Source organism: Acanthochromis polyacanthus, chromosome 8 (assembly GCF_021347895.1).
Source record: "Acanthochromis polyacanthus isolate Apoly-LR-REF ecotype Palm Island chromosome 8, KAUST_Apoly_ChrSc, whole genome shotgun sequence".
Lineage (NCBI taxonomy): Eukaryota > Metazoa > Chordata > Actinopteri > Pomacentridae > Acanthochromis > Acanthochromis polyacanthus.
The window spans coordinates 29468445-29489149 of NC_067120.1; the positions used below are offsets into that span (position 1 = coordinate 29468445).

Consider the following 20705-nt stretch of genomic DNA (forward strand, 5'->3'; position numbering starts at 1 on the left):
AAAACTCACCATGCAATGCTCCTAGCATGGCTGAGTACCTGCAGAGGTGATCAGTTGATGGTGTGACTTCCTTCAGGGTTTGCATGTGAGTGAGAGTGTTGCTCTCCAGTTGTCTTGAAAGACACTATCTTTCTCATGAAAGCCTTCACCAGGGTGTGCATTTCATGAACAAAAAGGCTCTTGCCTTGCAGCTTGGTGTTCAGTTCATTCATCAGTGCAGTCACATCAACAGCAAATGCAAAATTTGCCATCCAGTCCTCATCTGAAAGCTCTGGAATGTCTTTGCCTTTCGTCTCACAAAACTCTCGAATCTGTGCTTTTAGGTCCCATACTCTATTTAGCACTTTGCCCAGGCTGAGCCATCTGACAGAAGTGTGGTAGCCAATGTCACTGTGCTCAGTCTCATGCTCCTCCAGAAGTGTTACAAACCGTCTGTTATTCAGTGCCCGTGCCCTGATGAAGTTTACTACTTTAGTAACATCAATAGCATGGTTAATTTTTAGCACTGATTTGCACAACACATGTTGGTGTATAATACAATGTAAAAATACCAGTTTCTGATCTGGGTCAATTTCAGTCATTTTATCCTGCATATGTTTTAAAAGTTCAACATTTTTTCCTGTAAGATTTGGACAACCGTCTGTGGTGACACCAGCCAGTCTGTCCCATTTCAGTCCCGGCTTGTCGATACACACATTTACCTCCGTGAAGAGAACGCTCCCTGTCGTCGTCCCTTTTAATGACTGCATCGCTGCCAGCTCCTCCGTAATCTTGAAGTCCGGCGTTATCCCACAGATAAATACCAGTAGCTGGGCTGTGTCGCTGACATCACAGCTCCCGTCCAAAGCCAAGGAGAAAAAGTCAAAACTTGGCACTTCACTTTGTAGCTGTAGCTCCAGATTCCCTGCAATGTCCTCGATCCTTCTCGTCACGGTTCGCCTGGACAGCGTAACTTGCTCGAATGCGGCTTTTTTTTCAGGACATATTTGTGCTGCAAAGTCTACCAAGCACTCTTTCCCAAACTCCCCCTCCGAGAACGGCTTGCTGTTTTTGGCTATTTATTGGGATATCACAAAGCTGGTTTTGATTGCTGCATCCCTGGATGTATGGACCTTGGTAAAAAAAATAAAAAAAAGCCTTGCTGCGTTTGCAGCTTAGCTAGCAAAGCTTCCAATGTTCGCGCTTTGTCAGCATCAGTCAAGCTTTTATATTTCTCCCCGTGTTTCGTCTGGTAATGCCGACTCAAATTGTAGTCCTTAAACACGGTGATCTGCTCCCACAAACTAAACACACGGCTTTACCTACAACTTCAGTAAATAAATACTTAGCTGTCCAATTTTTGTTGAAAATCCTACATTCGGTATCTGCCTTTCCTTTTTTTAGCCTGAGCGGACATTTTGAGGGCTAAAGTCATCTTGTGATAACATTCAATCACGTGATATACGTATTATGTCACTTTGTACGTGAATTTAAAATGAAAAACAACAACTTCAGAATAAAAGCAGTGCAGCTTTAGTCCATCAATGAGGTGAAATTAGAAAGTATGTTTATTTTGTAATTTCCAGTTAACCTTACACTGGCAGTCAGAGTCAACCAAAGGTATGTGACCCGGACCGTACAATGCCCATGTATGTCATACGGGCCGGTCAGGGTCATCCGGCGGGCCAGATGTGGCCCGCGGGCCGTATGATGCCCAGGTCTGCTTTATTATGTGCTTTGTGCTGAACTTTGCACAACAGTCGTGGGTAATCAGAGGAAAGAGGAGGGGACTTAGAATGCACTCCTGTGGAGAACCTGTGCTCAGTGAGATGGTCACAGACTCGCTGTTCCCTTCCTGTACATACTCGGGCTTTTCAGTTAAAAAGTCCAGTGTCCAGTTCTGCAGGGGCATGTTCAGTCCCAGGGAAGCAGGTTTACTGACCAGATGCTGAGAGATTATGGTAATAAAAGCTGAGCTGAAGTCGACAAACAGCCTCCTGAACTTGTTCTCCAAATGGTCTGGGGTCAGGTGAAGTACAGTGGATATTGCATCCTCTGTGGAGGGGTCAAGACGGTATGCAAATTGAAGTTGGTCAAGTTAGGGTGTAGGACAGAGGTTATGTGATTGTTGATCAGCCTTTCAAAACACTTCATTAGTATGGGTGTCATAGCCACAGGGCAATAGTCATTCACGGTTGTGACTGTGGATTTTTTTGGGAGGACTGGGATGATTGCTGAGGTTTTGTAGGATGATGGCACAACAGCTTGATGCAGGGAGGTATTGAACATATCCATGAGGGCATGTGTCAGTTGTTCTGCACGTCCTTTGAGTACACAGCCTTGCATGGATTCTGCTTAGAGTCTGGATGATGTCAGCTGAGTCCAAACACAGCACCTGTTTTTCAGGATGAGAGGTGGCCTTCGCTGCTGATGCACCATTTAATGCTTCAAACTGTCCAAAAATAATTATTTAGTTTGTTCGGGAAGTTTGAGCTGTCATTACAGGAATGAGAATCTGTTTTGTTGTCAGTACCAGATTAAACTCCCTGCCACAGTCTCTGTAGTGTCTGGAGTCCTGAAAGTGATTCTGTATTTTGTATGCAGTACTCTTCAGTTAAAGGGGAACTTCGGTTTTTTTCAACCTGGGGTCTGTTTCCATATATAATTTCATACATGTGAGTGATGGAGAAATTAATTTTCGACATAGCTCCAGTATTTAGCCAGGCAGGCAGCTTAGCAGCTCAGCTAGCAGCTCGGCTAGCGAAAAGTATGGGGCAGCTGGCCCCTCCTCGTCAAAGTCCGCCCTAACGTGCTTTTTGCCCCACACTGACCGGCTCAGATAGTCTCAATGAGTGTCCGACAACATACTAGAGATGAGAAGTGAACGAAAACCTCCACATTACCTGGCGATCGCTCTTTGTTGTGGTCTGTATCCAAATCTCAGGCCGCTAGAACGAAAATTTCGTTCTGAAATCGCGTGAGAGCTCGCGCCAAAACACCAGGTTTACACAGGTAATGTAGAGGTTTTCGTTCACTTCTCATCTCTAGTATGTTGTGGGACACTCATTGAGACTATCTGAGCCGGTCAGTGTGGGGCAAAAGCACGTTAGGGTGGACTTTGACGCGGGGGGGGCCAGCTGCCCCATACTTTTCGCTAGCTAAACTGCTAGCTGAGCTGCTAAGCTGCCTGCCTGGCTTAATACTGGAGCTATGTCGAAAATTCATTTCTCCATCACTCACATGTATGAAATTACATATGGAAACAGGCCCCAGGTTGAAAAAAAACGAAGTTCCCCTTTAAGTCCACTGTTTTTTAATATGGCTAGACTCACAAAATAACTGTCTCTGAAATTAAGAGGAAATTAGTCTATCATGCTTTTTACAAATGTGGAGCAAAACATTGCAACTATTATTTAACCTAAATTTGCTGGAAAAGTTTTAGTTAATGTGACAGAGATGAACCCCCAGTGAATGATGATCAACTTTGCAGTTGCGGCACGTAACTGTTTTCAGTGAGGTCTGAGAAACCCATTCTGCTTTGCCTCTGTACCATAGCAAACAGGTAAAGTCAGCAATTTAATTTGTTTGTATTAGAAACTACAGAGTGAAAAGTAGACTTAAATTTAAAGACCTTACTTGGACTTTCAGGGCAGCTGTGGATCAGGTGGTAGAGCGGGTCGTCCAATGGTCTACGGTTCGATTCCTGCTCTGTCTTAGTCATGTGTTGTTGTGTCCTTGGGCAAGACACTTTACCCACCTTGCCTCCAGTGTGGCTACTCACACTGGTGTATGAATGTTGGCCGGGGTTGGACGGACTGGAGGCACGGATTGGCAGCCACACTTCCGTCAGTCTGCCCTCGGGCAGCTGTGGCTACAAATGTATCAGAGTGAGAATGTGTGAGTGAATGAACAATGGATTCATTGTACATGCTTTGAGTGCCTTAGAAAAGTGCTATATAAATCTAATCTATTATTATTATTACTTGCAATGTGAAGATAAGTTTTAAAAAGAAAAAACAGATCTCACTTTAAAAACTGGAAATTTCGCCGATAGTGCAAGACTAAACCAGCCACACTGCAAATTTTACATACCTGCAAGCATGCTTTTAAGAATAGTAGCTCTGAACTGCTGGATTCATAAATTCGCTGCAATGACCAAGCTTAGGCTTAACTATTAAAGTCAAAAATAACTTCCTCCGTGTCCTATTCTGTCTTAATGCACTTGTTTCTTAAAGCAGTTTGGTTATGTTACTGACATGTAGTTCTGATATGAGCTGAGGCTGATTAAAAACATGTGACTGAATACCATTTGGAAAAGTGTGCTTTCAGACAGTTTGGAGCCTCACCTGTTCCTTGTTACCCAGCTGAGAAAGGCATTTGTTACACTCTGCTATATTACCCCTAAGCCTTGGACTTGAACAGAGCAAAGAATGTAGACCAATGCAGAGACCATTTTGATATTTGTAGAGAGCAGTGTGTGGATCAAAGTGAGGCCGGCGGCTGTGGGTTGCAGGTGACTGGCAAAAGAAAACATGTTTCATTACAGCATTCCAGGGCCAGGCTAAGAGCATAGAAACAAAAGAAAAAGAAGGGACAAAGATTGGCATCTCAAGGTTAACCATATCGAATCATTTGCTAAACATTTTACACATTGTATATCACCATTGTATAGACTGTTGTTTACACAAGTATGTAAAATTAATAATGTATATATAGAGATGTGTGTGTGTGTACACACCATTATCCAAAAATTTGGAGTCACTTAGAAATGTCCTTATTTGTGAAAGAAAAGCAGTTTTTTTTCCAATGAAGATATTATTAAATTAATCATAAATACAGTCTAGACATTGTTAATGTGGTAAATGACTATTGTAGTTGGAAACAGCCGACATTTAATAGAATATTTAAATGGAGGTACAGAGGCCCATTTCCAGCAACCATCACTCCTGTGTTCTAATGCTACATTGTTAGCTCATCTTGTTGAAAGGCCAATTAATGATTAGAAAACCCGTGTGCAACTACGTTAGCACAAGAAAAAACTTACACCAATACTGATGAAGTGCTTTGAGGGGCTGGTAAAGGACCACGTTATCTCCACACTGCCCTCTGGACTTCAGCCACATCAGTTTGCTTACTGGCCGAACCACTCCACTGAGGATACAGTCTCTTCTGCTCTCCATCTGAGCCAGGCACATCTGGAGGATAAAAACACCCACATGCGAATGCTGCTGGCTGACTGCAGTTCAGCATTTAACACGATCATCCACCAGCAGCTGATCAGCATACTCAGTCCACTGAGTATCAGCACCCCAATGCACAACTGGCTGCTAGACTTCCTCACGAACAGACCGCAATCAGTGAGAGTGAGAAACACCATCTGAAGGTCCATCTCTGCCTCAGTCGGATCTCCACAGGGATGTGTTCTGATCCCACTGCTGTTCACACGCTGACACATGACTGTTGCTCTGCATCTGCCTCAGATCATATAATTCAGTATAGAATAGAACAGAATAGAATGCTTTTAATTGTCATTATACACACACAATGTAAAACCAAATTAAGACAACTCTTTTGATGCGACGTACAAATAAGTCCAAAAAGATAAAAGCAGGAATATATTTACAAAAAGAGCTGAGAAGACAGTGAGAAGAACAAGCATGATGACAACAAATAGCAGAGATATATTGCACTGTTGACGATTGAAATCGGCTATTATGTATTCAGTCCTTGTATAGTAGCTGGTGGTTTCTGTTGTGGATTGGTGCAGTCATGGGTGTACAGAGTGTACAGCATGGGACTGGGCACACAGCCCTGAGGGACCTCAGTGCTCACTGTCAGAACTGAGGAGTGATGGGCCCGAGACTGACTGACTGCAGATGGTTGGTGAGAAAGTCTCTGACCCATCTGCAGGTGTGCTCGCCGATACCCAGACTGCGCAGTTTGGACATCAGTCTGCTTGGAATGAGTGTATTACAAGCAAACAACATCCTTGCATAACTGCCAGATTGCTCAAGATGTTTCCACATTGTGTGGAGGGCCGTGTTTATGGCATCACCTGTGGTCCTGCTGGCTCTGTATGCAAATTGGTGCTGATCAAGGCTGCGAGGCATTGAGGATTTTATGTGCACCAGTCTTTCAAAGCAGCTGAAGTGAGAGCTACAGGTCTGTAATCATTCAGAATGCTGACTGACTGTTGTTTGCAATAGTGGCAGATTTTAGGCAGCTGGGGACTGTGCAAGTACCGAGTGAGATGTTAAAGATGGAAGTAAAAACCTCTGCCAGCTGGTCTGCACAGCTCCTCGGTACCCTCCCCAGGATACCGTCGGGACCAGCAGCCTTTGACGGGTTCACACTCCGGAGCACCCTCCTGGCCTCCTCTGTGCTCACAGTGAGGACCAGGCTGTCAGCATGTAGCAGCATAGGGGCATCCTCCTCCTCATTTACCTCAAACCTAGCAAAATAATGGTTTAGCTCCCCCACTAGGTTTGTGCTGGGAGCATTGAAATAGTTTCTGTTAACAAGGTCATGGATGCCCTGCCAAACACATCGGGGGTTCCCCTCCGTGAAGTGCCCCTTGATCTTCCTTGCATATGCTGCTTTCATCCACTTAATTCCCTTTTTCAGGTTTGATCTGGCTAAGCGGTGTAGTTCCATATTTCCAGGCCTGAAAGCAGAGTCCCGATCCCTCAGCAGCTGTTTCCCCGTCACCATTCATCCACTGTTTTTTATTTGGATAATGTCTGATCTTCTTCTCCACTGTGACATTATTGATGCACATTTTAATATAAAACAGAACAGTGGATGTATAGTCCATTAAATCCTCCTGTGCGGAGGTGCCCCAGTTTGTTTTGTGGAAGCAGTCTTGGAGTTGTGGGGTGGCATTTTCAGACCAAATCCGTGTGAGTGTCATCTCTGGCAATGTTCTTTGTATGAGAGGTTTGTATGCTGGGGTGAGAAACAGGGACAGATGATCTGATTGTCTGAGGTGAGGGAGGGGAGAGACTTTATATGCTTCCCTGATGTTGCTATAAACCTTATCTGGCATGTTATGACCTCTTGTTGCACATGTAACATACTGGAGCAGACGCCGTATGGAGTATAAAGCCACATACGGCTCATTCGTGTGGAAAGCATAACCCAGCTTTTATAAACTCCACATCAGGGAAACAGTCTTTTTCAGTCACTGTGGTGTTGGTACACCACCTGTTGTTGGAGTAGATGACCACTCCTCATCCTCTGCTTTTACCTCTGGGGGTGCACATTACACACAGTCTGGACTGGTCATTGCACACATCATCTCTGGTTAAATGAGCTCATCAATGTCTGCACTTCCTGTGGCAGTTGAAGAGAGCACAGCTGTCCCCCTCCCATCCTGACCACCTTCTACAGAGGCACCATAGAGAGTGTGCTGACCAGCTGCATCTCCATCTGGCTTGTCAGCTCCAGGGCTTTGAGCATGAAGTCACTGCAGAGGGTGGTGATGGGCAGAGAATATCATCGGGACTTCTCTTCCATCCATCCACGATGTTGCACACAAGCATTGTCTCAACAGAGCCCACATCATCAAAGACTCCACACACCCTCACCGTGGACTGCTCTCACTGTTGCCCTCTTGGAGGAGGTTCTGCAGCATCAAAGTGAGAACAGCCAGGTTCTGCAACAGTTTCATACCCCAAGCCATCAGACTCTTAAATTCACAATAATCCTTCTGGGCAGGGGCATTTGTGGTTCACTGTGAATTGTATCAGCTGCTACATTCAATGTTTGTCCATGCAATACTGCTTCTACATTTCACTGTTTCACTGCAGGAAAACTACTGCTACTTCTTCACTGTGCAGTAAATGTGTGCATATGTGTATGTATGCAGGTGTATGTATATAGTTTTTAGATGTATATATTGAAATAGTTTTATTTCAAATAATGTTTGTTTTGTTTTTTTACCGGTCCGATGGCAAACTTTTGTATCGAAATTTAATTCCTAATGTGGACCAGCTACTGTATGTTCTGTTTGACAATAAAGTGGTTATTCTATTCTATTCTATTCTATTCTATTCTATTCTATTCTATTCTATTCTATTCTACATGAACATGGAGAGGCAGAGGAGGAGAACATGTGCTTTCAGTTTACAGAGCCTTTAAAGTGGAGGCCAGTTGGAGCAGAGAAGCAAGGCAGTGAAAAAGTGAAGGAATGATAGTGTTGGCTTGGCTTTTGGTGTGTGAAGACAGAGCTCTGGGATGTCTAATCTCTATTTTCAGAGTGCAAATAATAGTGTGTTCACGTTTTATTTTGAAAGCATTATGACTTTAGTTCTTTTCTCTGAAGCCCTGTTGTGCATTAGCAGAATTCAGCGAAAACAAAGATCAAATAATTTACTGTCTTTATTTTTAGACGTCCAGCTGTTGTACTTCGTATTCCTGGAAGATATGTAAAATCTGTTGCTGTGTAGTGCAGGTGTGCCTTCAAGCAACCAGTATGATTTTGGGCCAGTGTGAACAGATGAAAAGTTTACTCTTTCTTCTCTCTTCTGCAATAGGGAATCACTTAAAATCCTTTACTTCACAAACAGGGACTTCCATACACAGTTTGTACAATGTAGTACAATTGTAAATACACATTGCACAGCCAAAAGAACGACGACATGTGAACAATTTCCTCATTAATGACCTGCAATATGCTGCACAGCATTCTCTATGGTGGTTTCATGATGAAACAGGAAAAGGATGAACATAAACTCTTGACAAAATGTTGGAAGACCACTGTTGTCTAATATATCCAGGCTGGTAGCATGAACACTCATTTTATAACATATAAGACATGATCAGAATGTTTTTTTTTAGCATTTGACCTTTCACTGCAACACACATAAAATTAGCACTATCCCTTACTTTTGTCCTAAAATAAACATTTTGCCTGTTATTTTAGGATTGTAACATGACAAATAAAAAAGCACAAAATGTGTAGACATGACGTGTAAAATGTACCTGAAGTTGAGTGCTATTTATATGCAGTCCCATGATGTTAAAAATGTGACTATAGCTAATGCATTAGGAGTTGAAAGCAATAGATGGAAATAAGACAGAGTTACAGCAAATGATATGCAACAAAGGTCAGTCGTATGGGTTTTTTCAGCACGGACATGAAGTTGATATTAATCTCAAGTGGCTTGGAGAGAAACCATACAAAAGTTTTTAACAATCTTATGTACGATTTTCATCCATTATGTACAAAAAGAAAAGCGCCGGCATCGTTGCAATGGTGCATTTGTTTGCCATGTGATGCCAGCTAACACATAGAAAATAAGACCACTTTTGAGTATCCACAGGTGATTCAACTAAGCACAGCTGGGACAACGTCCAAAAAAAAAATCCTATATCTGTTTTCCATGACTTAAGGGACAGATATCTTGTTTTCAGTGTGTGTTCTAACATCTGATCTCATCAAAACAAAATCTCCAAAAAACAGTTGAACACATTAAATGTAGAGGGGGTGGCTGTTTCCAATGAGTTGTAGCAATTTCTTTGGCTTCAGATACGCAGAGTGAGAAAAATGTCTGAATCTGCATCTGATCTGTGACTCAATGTCTCTCCCTCTTTGAATACAACCCCAATGAAACTCTTGTGTTTCTTTGAAATGATTTTATGGTAGAAAGTCCAAAACTTCATTCTAAAATCACTGACTTCTCAGCTTTTTAAAAATCTGAAATTTGCTGTTAGGGCTGTGGAAACAGTTAAGGCCAGTCCTAAACAAGGTGTACCCTTCATACATTCTGCGTTACAGTGCCAACACGAAGACACAACACACAGATTAAATTTACAATAGTTTATTTACATGGATTACCAAGATACAGGTTACACTGAACTGAGAACAGAATTGCTAAAGGCTAGGGAGCTGTCTATGGGTGCGGTGGAATAACATCAATAAACCAGACTACAATCAGAAACTGCCTCTAACTGGCAGTTGATGTGGATGGCGTTACAGTCTGTTGGTTCAATATTCAACAAGTTACTTTTGACAGTTTCCAAATCTGTTGAAAATGTTACTTTCCTTTGATTTTGAATATATTCTGACTTTTGTAGATATTGTTGCTCACTTTTAGATATACTTAAATAGTGTTAGCAAAACATAATGAAACTAACTCAGGACCCCCAATATAATGGAGCCAGTAATGTTGCTGACAGTGAATTTGCTCCAGTGCGTGCGTGTGTGTGTGTGTCTGTGTGTGTGTGTGTGTTTGTTTTATTTTCCACAGTAAGGAGCAGATCGATATTAAATCAAGTAACACTTTGTATTTCATATATTAAAGTAACTGTACTTGTTTTTGAGAACAGCAGTCAGCATTTGATTAAATCCCACACGTTGAGGAACGCAAACTTAGATGAAGTATCCGAAAATGTACACAAGTAAATGACGACCCTGAAAGTGTGCTTTTCTGCTGTTTTTAGAACACAGTTGGGACAGATTCCTTATGATTTTGACTGTTAACACAGCTAAGTCATTATGTTTACTAAATAATTGCAAACTAAATTGGAACAAAATGACTTTGCTGTTTTCCACAAAGAAATGTTAAATACTTTACAACTGAACTGTTACCTAAAGTGTTTTAAGCTAATAATGATAGTAGGCTAGTAGAGAGGGATTTGAGCTGTAGTGCTTTGATTTGTCATTGTGTTAGAAAGTTTTAAATGGGCATCAGATGATGTGATAGCCTAGCCGCGCTAGACAACCCATGGCAACAAATTTAATTCTCTGCCAGGGTGGGTCTAGTTACCCTCGGTAAGCCTCGAGGTTGGATGCTCCTAAAACTGGCCGATGAATCACCATGAAGTGTAGAGTCAGAAGGGGGGCGTAACTAAGTGACGACAGAGGCACGACGATTCTGACAGAAACAACCGGAAACAACTAGCCTAGTCGCGCTAGAAAACCCACAGCAACAAATTTAATTTTCTGCCAGGGTACAGCAAAAACGACAACAGTCGTTGAGCTCCATTAGCACCGACTCTGAATATTCTTTCTGTTAACATGTCTGTAATATACTTGAGCTTCACCCATTGACTGTATAAATAAGGCTTCACCGAACTACCGCATCCTCTGATTTCCGGCGCTGTAGGAACTACGTTAGCCTATTCGTTGCGCTGATTGGTTGTATACCTACCCAATTGCCGCAGAGTGATTTGAAAGACAACCTTTTAGCCCGCCTCCCTCCCTGTCGAGAGTTCCTAGACCCTTGTGTCTTCAGACCTGGGTCTAGCACGGCTAGGCTAAGTTAATCCTACTGTGAGCGAGCTGGAAAGCATCCCCCTCACTAAGGTGAAAGTACATATGCATATTGACAGTTGGATAACAGACTGACGCAAGTTTATTTATTTATTTTGCTTTGTGTTGGGGAAAACCTGCTGACCTCTCTCTCTCTTGAGCTTTACTTCAGGGGTGTGTTTCATGGAGTGCACACATGAGGATGGGGCTGCAGGATATCAGCATTTGTTATTTACCTGATTAGACTAAATTGAGAGATCAGGGAGGACAGAAAGGAGGGGTTACATGGGGATTTTTGCAAAGTTTGATCTTTGTTTATTTTATTTTTTTGGTTAATTATGTGTTTTCTTTAATTGGTATCAGATTGCTGATTGCATTATGTATTTTAAGTATAAAGGATGTTAAATTATAGAGATGTATGTTTTTTTAAAGATAGAAGTATGGGCGGGTCACTGAGGTGGGAGGAGACTATAAAAGCCAGGTGAGCGATCAGTGTAGTGTGTGAGAAGGATGGGGTCAGGCTGAAGCTTTCGCTCTGCTGCTGAATCATCCACTGCACCTGGGTGACTCCTTTGTCTTGCTGTTTGTTTGGTGACCTGTATTTTGTATATGAAAACTAGTAAAAACTGGAGCTCTGGAACAAAACTCCTTGCTGTTCGGCTGCTTTCTATTGTGCCATCGTGCTGTTTGGTTTATCACCACCAAAACCCTACACCTACAACAATGTTAACAGGATATGCAATCTGATCAAGAAGATAAAGATTCTGTTGAAAAGAAAGTTGGATAAAAGTCAAATAGGCTAGCTTTTGTGCAAAAATCCTATCTTAGTGACAATGAGCATACTAGAGCAAGCAAAAATGAGTTTGAAACATTTATATTTCAAGTTTTTCGCTATGGTGCCATGCAGATTGGTAACTTGTTACAGTAGATCCTGTTTAGTGATGTGTTTTTTGTAGTTTTGTTTATTTTTTGTTGTCTGTCTTCAAACTTTTGCAACTTTATCCTCATTTAGAGTACTCTTGCACTATGAAATTTGCAAGAAGTTTATTTGCGGTTCTTGGTTATTTTTATGACCGGTTTACCGGGGAACCACACAGAGAGGAGTAGGACCACTGTGTACACTCATCAACAGCTGATGGCGATGTGACAGCCACTGTTGCTGTGAGCCATGAGGCCTGAGATCCTGGAGGAGCTGTAGAGGAAGCACCGGGGTGGCAGGGCTGGAGCGAAGCAAAAAGTCAAGAAGAGGAAACACAAACCCTCTGTTCCAATGGTCGTTATGGGGAATGTGCAGTCTCTTCAATTCAAATAACTTTATTTGTCCCCAATGGCAATTTAAAAGGGCATACAGGCAGATTTAAAAGGACAACCAAGCAAGACACAATTACACACAAAAAGACAAAACATTAAAAAGAACATTGGAGGTAGTTTTATAGTGTATTTTGTTGGAGGTGCTTGTAGTCTGGTGAGTACGATGGATGCGTTTGATGCACTGGTTAAGACACAGAGGGAATACTATGAGTGCAGCTTGTTTTGTTTCATGGAGACATGGGTGCATTCACTCATCCCGTACTACAATGTGACAGTACCTGGCTTCAGTGGACAGAGACATTATTTGGAGCCGTAAGAAGAAGGGGGGTGGGATTGCACTGCTTGTGAATGAGAAGTGGTTTAATCCCGGTCATGTTCATGTGAAGGAGTGTTTCTGTTCCCGAACATGGAACTGTTTGCTGTTGGGATGCGCCCATTTTATCTTTTCCAGTTCTGAATATTTGAAATTGCACACTTTTTTATACTCTTGCACTCTTGGACACTACTTGCGCTATAAAACACTTTAACATTTGTACATTCTTTATACAGGACATTTAGCTTTTTATGTTATTCTTATTGTTTGTTTTTATTTACTGCACATTTTTTTACTTATCTGTGTTTATGATGGTGGGAACTGTACTCTTTCTACTGTAGCAAACAAATTTCCCCTCAGGGATTATTAAAGTATTTCTATTCTATTCTATTCTATTCTATTCTATTCTATTCTATTCTATTCTATTCTATTCTATTTATCCTACAAATTCAAACCCTAGAGGGGAATGACCATGCTCTAATCAACTGCAGTTACCTTCGAGCACATAGCAGAACTTGGGGACAGAGAAGGCAAATTTGTTTTGATCATTACGACAGTGGGAGGAACCTTAATTAAATGTCTTAATGTATGTTTCCCCAATCTAGTGACAGCTTATGTAGACAAATACTAAAAATAGTGACAACAAAATGCCCGAATTTTAATTTGCAGTTGAAAACTTTAATGTTTGTCTAAATCTTAGACCTTTCCTCTTGTATAACATTGATACAAAGGTGTTAGTGAGAAGACAGATGCTTACATTCATGGAATGGCTATTATAGATGTTCAGAGAAATGTGGCTCAACAATGGTGAGCTCAGTATTTGGGGGAAATAAAATTTATGATAAGACACACATAAAGCTCAGGTTTAGGAACATGAAGGAGAAACTAAGGCAGTTACATCAGTAGACTAAATCAAACATTACGAAAATAAGGAATGAAATAGATGAAATAAGTATCACATACAGGGCATCATGGTGTGGCAGCTCAAAAGTCCTGAGTTTGAATCTGGTTCTGACGTCTTTCTGTGTGGAGTTTACATATTCTACCTGCTGAGTTCTCCAGCTTCTCCCCACAGTCCAAAGACATCCTGAGGTTAATTAGTGATTCGAATTGCCCGTAGGTATGAATGTGAGTGTGCTTGGTTGTCTTTATGTGTAGCCCTGCAAAAAACTGACCGTCCATGTGAACCCTGCTTTCACCCTGATTCAGCTGGGATAGGCTCCAGCCCCCTGATACCCTACAGAGGATGAAGCAGTGTACAGATGATGGCTAGATGGATTAATGGAACAAGATGAGGTTATTGTGCCTCACTACTCCCTTTCTCCAGATTTATTGAACCTTTGAGTCATTGGCTTTAACAAAATGCTGATACCATGAGGTTAATTGTGTTAATGCATTTAATTCTGTTTCTTTACATAATAATGGGAACAGTGCAAATCGTGGTAAAAATTTGTGTTGAATTCAATCCTTACCTCTGTACATTTGCTTTAAAACAGAGAAACTGGAAACACCCCCATGTTGTCCCATGAATAAAATGATTCCAGCACTTGTCGGAGATAGGTCCTGATGTCAAATAAAGAATTGACTACCTAAATTCAGAAAAACCTGACTGTGAAGTTTGTCTAAAAGACAGCTGAAGCCATTCAATGAACTTGTTCAGTTAACTCACAATTTTAACTCAGAAGTGGAGCTTGTGTTGAACATTATTCCCCACACTCTCTGGTTTCAGTAGCAGAGAGAAGGACCCTGGAGAACATTCTCTCCATCCTGGACAACACACAGCATCCTTTTCCTCTGCCTGTCAAAGCCACTTTTATCACTTAATTCACTTTCATTTTTATACTTCCGTGCCTCGAAATGTGTATATACTATATATAGATTTTTTTTTTAAATTTCACTTAGCACCCTACTGATCTTAAATTAAAATAGCTTATATACTAACTTTACTGTCAATTTTACTAACCTGCCTTTTTTATTTTATGTTGTATGTAAGCTGCTGAACACTTAAATTTCCCTTGGGATTAATAAAGTATCTATCTATCTATCTATCTATCTATCTATCTATCTATCTATCTATCTGATCCCTCTGCCTTATGTCCTATTTGCTTGACATAAACAGTGAGTAAACCGGTGATTTCCTCGTTGTATTTGGCAAGCTCCTTTGGTTTGGAGGCAGACTTTCTTGCTCTTCTTTCTTATTGTGTAAAATCACACGGACACTAACAATACACACTAACACGGACACGTTTACTCCGTTAACATTATACACACAAACTGTGACGAGCACTCGAGTCCAACTGTGTAAGTGTCGCTCCTTGTGCCACATGACGTCATACCACGTCCGCCTGCCCTCCCTCCGTGCGCGAGCTCGACAGTCCAAAGTGTAAAGTAGCGCGAGCGCCGTAACTGGGAAAAAAAAGTGGAGTCGATAGCGAAGGACACACACAGGAACACACATACACACATACACGCATCAGCCACATATCTAGCTGTTGTCGGAACATAGGCCCTATGCGAACCTTCACCCACAGAGCGGACCTCGTAACATTTTAGTCCTGGAATGAGCAATCCAAAATGTAGTGGGACCGATGGATTTACAGCGTAGAGGACTTGAAATGGGCATTCTGCTTGTTCTGCTGCTGCTGTCGGTGGTTGACGGTACGTTGACTTTTTGTTCACAACATGGATCCTTGGGGAACAAGGGCTGTGGAGCCACCGGGGCGAAAAATGACCAAAAAAAGACAAAACAAAAACGCAACACAGTAACACATTAGTGAACACGCTGTGATTCAGCGGTATGTTTGTGCGTTTTACTCTGCACCAATATTCGAACTAACGCTAGCTGTGATTCCTTGTCAGAAAGTTGAGGTTTTTTACATGTCCCTAGGGTACAAGAACGCAGTAGTTGCAGCTTAAGTCTCTTAACTTTGTATTGGTGTTTACTACAAACTGGAGAATCAGCCCCATACAGCTAAACTGTCCTCCACGCTTTGTACAAACGTTGTAGTTAAGAGTTTGTGTGTCGGAGCAGAGTTTGAATTTGAAGTCAGTCTGGCTGTTTTGTCGGGCCTCAGCGGCTCCAGCCATTCCTGCTCGGTGTCGGGTGTCAGAAAGTCTTTCTGATTTAATAGTAAAACCAAGTATGCTTATTTGTGAGAAAAAACACACTGCTGGACACGGGAAAACATTTCCATAAGGATCACTGTCTTTAAAAGCCTTTCTTTTTCAACTGTTCGAGTTGTAGTCTTAGTATTTAATGGCACGAAACTGCCTGGCAAGAGGTGGAGCTTAGTTCACATCGATGCTAGGCATTTTATCAGGTCTTATCTCTGGCTGCTATATGTTTGCGTGCATTGTAAAACTGAAGCTGAGAGTATTAAAGAGTAATTTATCTTCTAATTTCTTAGCAATAACCCGCATCTGCAGCCTCTGCAACTCATTGGTCCTATGACAGACACAGGTATTAACCACAAATTCAGATCTGGTGATGGGGGTCATTGTCATGGAAGGCCACATTTTGGCTTTCTCCTTTCAAAGGTCTTAGTCTCCTTTAATCATGTAACTGTCAGTATAATTCTGAAACTAGCTGCTTTTTAGTGCACACCTCCAGTTTTCACCAGAAAAAATATGCTACTGTGGATTACCACCTTAGGTCAAAATGTCCTGTAGTGACTGTATGTTATGCTCTCACTTTTAAGTCTAGCTGTTTTAGTCTGTTTCCTGATAATGACTTTGCTGTTTAGGATTTTAAAGGTTAGAACTCGGAGTAGTGTTTTTTTGTAAGTATAAAAAAACACAAACTTTAGGGTTAAATGGTAATGATGGTGTGCAGTTAATAGAGTGTAGCCTTTAAACATGTATTAACATCTTGATAACATATTACAATGTGGTACACAAAAATGTTGTAGTTACTCAGGAATGAATGAGGGAAAGATCAGGAAGGAACTGTTAGGTTGTATGGTTTTTTGCTATATCCCAATAATTCCTAATCAGTAACAGTGCAGTAATAATTGGGTATTAGGAAAATGACCTGGAGATACTATATTAGTAAATCATTAGCTAATGGGTCGCACCTAATATTCTCTAAATTGTTCAAACCCTGTCTGTCTTAATGAGTTTTTTAAGACTCACTCTGATCAAAATAATGGCCGGTGCAAATACCATTACCCACTGTTTGTGTCAAGTCAAGTAAAGTATCATCCTGGGTGTTTAATATGTATCTAATTCTGAATAATTTCCTTGACAGCAAGGTAGAGCCTGCAGGATTCTCAACAAAACTTTCGAGCAGATTGATATTCACATTCATGTCATGTTCTGTAACATTACAGATGCAGAAGCTTAAAAAATAAACAACGAACACATTTAAACGTTAAAGCTCGTATAATTTGGGTTTAAAATGTCACTTTGAACTTAAAGTGAAGAATCTGTATTTTTTGAGTAACACCACATGCTTGTTCATAGCGCTGTGGAGAACTCACTGTACAGTCTTGGCTCTGAACGCATTTTATTTTTATTATTATGAACTGTATATGTAAGGATACATGAGGCTGTAAACCACACAAAAATTTTTGCTAAAAACTAAAACCTCAAAATGCTTTAAAACTGAATGCATTTTAAAGCAATTTATTTAAACCGCAGGTTAAGTATGCACCACACAAACACCTGAAGGCAAAACAATTGCTTTGGCAACTCCATTAATGTTTTGAAAAGCCCGAACAAATTTTGTGCACTGGATTACCCACCAACAGCAAAAAAAAAAAAAAAATGTATTCACAAGTTTGAAAGTAAGAATTTCAAAGAGTGTAAGGACAAAGTTAATATTTGCAATTAAAGTGCAAAAAATATGTACAGAAAGATCAATGAAAGACCCTATAAGATAAATGAAAAACAACAACGTGCATGGCAGCTTTTAAAATCTAAACTACACAAATAAAACGTAATCAGGTAATGCAGTACAACCAACTTAGGTTTTCAGACTTATTAACTATGGGAAGGAAGAAATATCTAAACCATCAAAAACCCCTGTGTCATGGATCAGTGAGTTAAGGACCCAAATGCAGACACCAGCAACAGGTTTTAGATAATGAAAAAGTGAACTTTGCTTAAAAAGCTGATAAATAAACCACAGTTCAGACAACACAAAAGTAAAAAAAATTGGACACTCAGAAGTGACCGGGGAGACAAATCACAGGCAAAGCTATTTAGGGGAATCAAAGGAAAGGAAAAGAGAGACAAAAAGCAGAAGTGAATCTTAACTGACCTGCAAGGAATGGCAATTTCAAAATATAACGGGAAGTAACTGAAGAAGGACATGAAGCCCACACAGACAGCCACAAACAGAGATATAGTAAACATAGAAAAGAATTACGAAAACACAACAAAACCAAAACCCCCGTTCATGACACCCTGTCAAATATGACACCAGAGTCAGTTACTACTTTTCAGTCAGATTGAGATTCATCAAAAATGGTGTACAGTTGTGCAGCAGTAACAACTGTGAAGAAATAACAGCATCTGGACCTGGACTGACAGGTTTTTTCTTGGATGCAGGCCTAAACAGTCTTTCATTTCAGGCACTGGTTAAAGCAGCACGGAGAAACTGTACCATTGTAGTTGCAAGGCTAGGAAAATGCACATGCTAGTGTCCCCAGTGCTGGAAAGAGTTGTCATCACAAGAATCGTTAGTTCTTCCAAATGTGTTTGCATTTAGGCAACGACAGCACTCCAGTGCAGTTTCCCCTCTGTCTTCTCAGTCTCTTGTGTTATGGCACTTTGAGCATGCTCTGTTAGTCACAAAACATGCAGGAAATAAAACCAGTTAAGCACAAGTAAAAAAAAAAACTTCATTGAAATGCCTTTATTTAGGATTTACAAATGTTCTATTAAAACACTTGGAGATATTACTTTAGTGTTTATAGTCTATTACTCATGACGTGTCATCAATCAGAATGGGCTGAAATATCTCAGTACTAAGCATGATTCAAGATTATAGTGGCAACTACAGATGGAGAGACGCTGGTCTCCCTTTTCCTTCATCCTCTTCCTACTCTCTCTCAGAAAATTTATTCAGATAAACCTTTGAGATGAGCATAATAATATCAAACAAACAATATTAATAAAAAAACACTGTATATAAACTCCATTAAAAGCATTAAAAAAACAGAACTCCTTTGTATCAAGGGTCAGTAAAGTCTCAAATGAGTAGAGGAGGGTCACAGGAGTGTACTTTTCATTGCGCCTTCTTGGTAATCCTTCTAGCCTGTCCGTTGTCCTTCATAAGTTTTCCATGTCTCTGGATCATCTGTGTCTGTCTGCTGCCCTGAGTTGTCTTTTTGCTTGTTAGCTACAGTTAGAAGAACTTGCGGTCTTCTGTCATAGAATATTTTTACACATGCTTAATTAAATTCTAGGCTTGCGCTAGCCGATCGCCACAGCGCCATTGGCGCATCGTTTTGCTGGATGGCGCAGTCATTCTGAACCGTGTGAGCCACAGTGGCACTCTGTTTTTCTTATAAAAAGCAACAAAAAAGTGTTCAACTTACTTTTTCTTCAGAACGCCCGAGCGATGATATAAGAAAAACAAACTTTATCTCTTGGAAGGCGTCGGAAATGGTCGGAGCCACCCGAATCTTGATCACGCGCCTGGTGTTGTAGAATTTTTGCACTCCCCGGAAAAATCTGACTCCCCCTTCGCGTGAACGCGTGCGACTTACGTTTCACTCTGTGGCCACTTGACAGGTTTTCTGTTGTACGTTTACTGTTTTTGCTGTTGTTTTCTACAGGTTTTCAGGTTAAATGTGATTAAGTACCGACCTGCAGACATGTTTTCCTGTTAAATATGATTAGGTGACATGCGCACCCTAAGTGGCATCAGGGGGAGATCCTACGTTACTCTCAGCTTCACTCCTATGAGCACATCAGGACAGGACAGGGTGTAGTCACCGCATATTGTTCATATTCTATCAGGAAGATAGGTAGCGCCTTAGGTGCAGCGGCCTGAGTTGCTTCGGCAAGGCAGCCCAAACTAATTTCATTGTATATGAAAGTGTGCAGTGACAATAAAATCTTCTCATTCTCTCATTCTCATTGTTCTACACGTGTCAATAAAATAATTGTTCACTGAGAAAACTTTATCTCCTTATTTAAAATCGGACTCCCCTAAGAATGCAAGATATGGCATCAAAATATGTCTGGTATTTATGTTTAAAGTCTTTAATATAAGTATAGTTCTTAAGTATAAAGTCGTTTGTTATTGTTGTTATTTTTATTGGGCCAGTTAACAATATAATAGAATTGAAATTCTTTATTTATCCCACACCGAGGAAATTATTTGCTACAACAGCTAAAACACCAAATCACAACAATTAAAAAAAAACCCTAGTAAATTACAGTCTGTAAGAACAGAATAATGAAATAAGGGGCTATTTCAAAACTAGGACTTTAACAAAAATATGCAGTTTGAGTTAACTGTGCAGATTGTATGATATGAAATAAAATCTGGACTCAGATTTTGTTGGGTCACTTAACAAAATCTGACTCCTAGAGGAGGTTTTGTTGAGTTTATGCTACAGTTGTGAGATATGGTACATAGTGGGGGTTGAAGAATTGGACATAGGAGAAAAAGAAGGTAAATTGGACGTGAAATTAATATTTTTATGGGTCAAAAAGTTTTGATCATGAACATGTTTCAGTTACAGGTTTTTAAATGGCCAAATGCATATATACTTGGGGATGTGTCTTCACCCCTGACTGCCTGTTTGTAATAAAAATAACAAAGGCAAAGGACGACCACCACGGGTCCTCAGGGCCACTACCACCCAATGAGTGGTATATTTCTTTTCGAAAAAA

At 40.8% G+C, this 20705-nt stretch overlaps 1 protein-coding gene across 1 annotated transcript in view; it reads left to right on the forward strand.

Moving 5' to 3' along the window:
* The first annotated feature begins 15218 nt into the window (after positions 1-15218).
* Positions 15219-20705, forward strand: part of lrp5 (low density lipoprotein receptor-related protein 5) — an 81870-nt gene continuing 76383 nt past the window's right edge. Inside the window, exon 1 of the mRNA XM_022211445.2 lies at positions 15219-15515. Coding sequence (XP_022067137.1) covers positions 15446-15515 — 70 coding nt within the window. The 5' untranslated portion in view covers positions 15219-15445. The remainder of the gene's footprint in view (positions 15516-20705) is intronic.